Source organism: Corvus brachyrhynchos, unplaced genomic scaffold (genome assembly GCF_000691975.1).
Source record: "Corvus brachyrhynchos isolate BGI_N302 unplaced genomic scaffold, ASM69197v1 scaffold398, whole genome shotgun sequence".
NCBI lineage: Eukaryota > Metazoa > Chordata > Aves > Passeriformes > Corvidae > Corvus > Corvus brachyrhynchos.
The window spans coordinates 143,814-145,690 of record NW_008239780.1 but is presented as its reverse complement, the minus strand read 5'-3'; the positions used below and the strand labels follow the sequence as shown (position 1 = coordinate 145,690).

The following is a 1,877-nucleotide window of genomic DNA, read 5'->3' as shown; positions in this document are numbered from 1 at the left end:
CTGGCTCTGCCTGGCCAAGAAAAAAGCCAAAGCATGGAGTGAAATGCCCCAGATTGTGCAATAGCAAATGACACGAGCATCCTTCTTTGCATTGCCAATAGCTGTGTTAACTCCATTTAATCCCTTCTTTACTGTGACCTTTTTTTTCTTTTATGAGAAATAAGAGCCTTAAAAGTTTTGGTCAGACTGTTGTATGTAAATACACAATGAAGAAATGCCATTGTGGGCTTAATTTGATGTATTAGGAAGCTGAGCATTTCCTACTACCAAACACTAGGAAGATTTGATTAATTTTTATATGCTTACACATCTGATGGTGATATTATAAGAAGACATGCTTCAGGCTTTTGAAACGTTTCTCTAGAAAAATGTGTTTTTAAGTTTCTTTTAAAAAGACCATACAGTATTTTGTACAGTTTGGCTTTCAGCTAAGAAATTAATGTATGCTATAAAATAGATACAATGCTGGGCACTGACGCATCATGAGTCATGGACATTGATGTCATCACACTTCTTTCTCTTGTCCTCTGTGATGGGCAGCCTGACTTTGGTCCAGATTGTTAATGGATCTGTTTCGTGACAGCTGTAAGATCTAAACACATCGTGAGTTGGAGTGATTCTGGCTTTTGTGTGGTTTGAAGTCACAGTACAGTTGGTCTTGTGCTTTGCTCACAGATACCCACTGGAATGGCCCAGAGCTACACACCCATTCTCTCCCATGCACTGGAAAACCACCATACTGTAGCATATAATCTGCTTTTTGTTATACCATTAGAAATCTGGGATAATTTAAACATTCTACTAAAAAAATCCTTTCTTTAATTATGGCAAATAGTGATTTTTTTGGTGAGATTCCTCAGCCAGTTGTCTCTCTTAAAGAGTGTGTTGGGGGGAGAACTTGCTCCTTAGAAAGTGGCATCTTGTTTTCAAGAAATGCCACTCTCCATGTTCGTAAGGATGTATATTTAGTCAATTGTATCTAATATTAGTCATGAAAGGGGCATCTGCTTTTCTTCTTGTCTCATCAGTCTTTGACCATTGACTCAACATCAGTCTGAGAATGTGCAGCTGAGGCAGGATTATTCTCTCAGGACCTGGCCTTGCAGTCACTTAAACTAACAAAAGTTTTGCTATTGACTTTGAAGGATGCAGACACTTGAAAAATAAGCTTTGTGAAGAGATATTGGTGGCTTAAGTGACAGTGGCACTTACTGGTCCTTCCACTTCTTGCAGCGTTGCATGTTTATGTAGTTTTTGTTTACAATCAGTGCAAAATTTGAAGGCTGACTTGGCTGATGGACTGTTTTTAGCTGGAAAGTTGGTCGGAATTTTTAAAGGAAAATATTATCTATTGATAAGATTAACTGCAAACCAAAAAAAATTTGGTTGCAGATCAGCTCAAGCAAGACTTTAATCTTCCAGTCTTGGCCTGAATTTAATCTGTAGCTTTTGCAATTTGAAAACAGTATTAGGAGCTAGACTGTGATTTTTAATTTTTTATTACATGGGTGAAAACTTACTTGCCCAGGGAGGCTCAGAATCTATAGATACTATTTATCCTAGACTAAGACCAGAAAGAGTAGGAGATTCACATTGGCTTGGTAATTGATGCCTATTTTGTAGCTTGTTTTCCTCTGCTTTAGGACACATATCTTTCCTTACAAAGAACTGAAACATTTGTATTTCTCTGGACCTTCTGAGTGTAATGTAAATGAATATAATCCGCTTTGATTCCTGAAATTTTGTACAGCTGTCATTCCACCACAAGCTTACTGACCCTGTGTAAAATACAGGTCTTTCTATATTTAGCCAGCTCTCTTCTCATTCTGTTAATGTGGATAGTGATTCTTCACCCAAAGTACTGCAAAGGATACTAT

General features: G+C 37.6%; 1 protein-coding gene across 8 annotated transcripts in view; it reads left to right on the top strand.

The window, feature by feature from the left end:
- Nucleotides 1-1,808, top strand: part of KIAA1210 (KIAA1210 ortholog) — a 53,682-nt gene extending 51,874 nt beyond the window's left edge. For all 8 annotated transcript variants that reach the window (XM_017743107.1, XM_017743108.1, XM_017743105.1 and 5 more), the window contains one exon: nt 1-1,808. This exon is cut by the window's left edge and continues 112 nt beyond it. In XM_017743107.1, coding sequence (XP_017598596.1) covers nt 1-64 — 64 coding nt within the window. In that variant the 3' untranslated portion in view covers nt 65-1,808.
- Nucleotides 1,809-1,877: the final 69 nt, after the last annotated feature.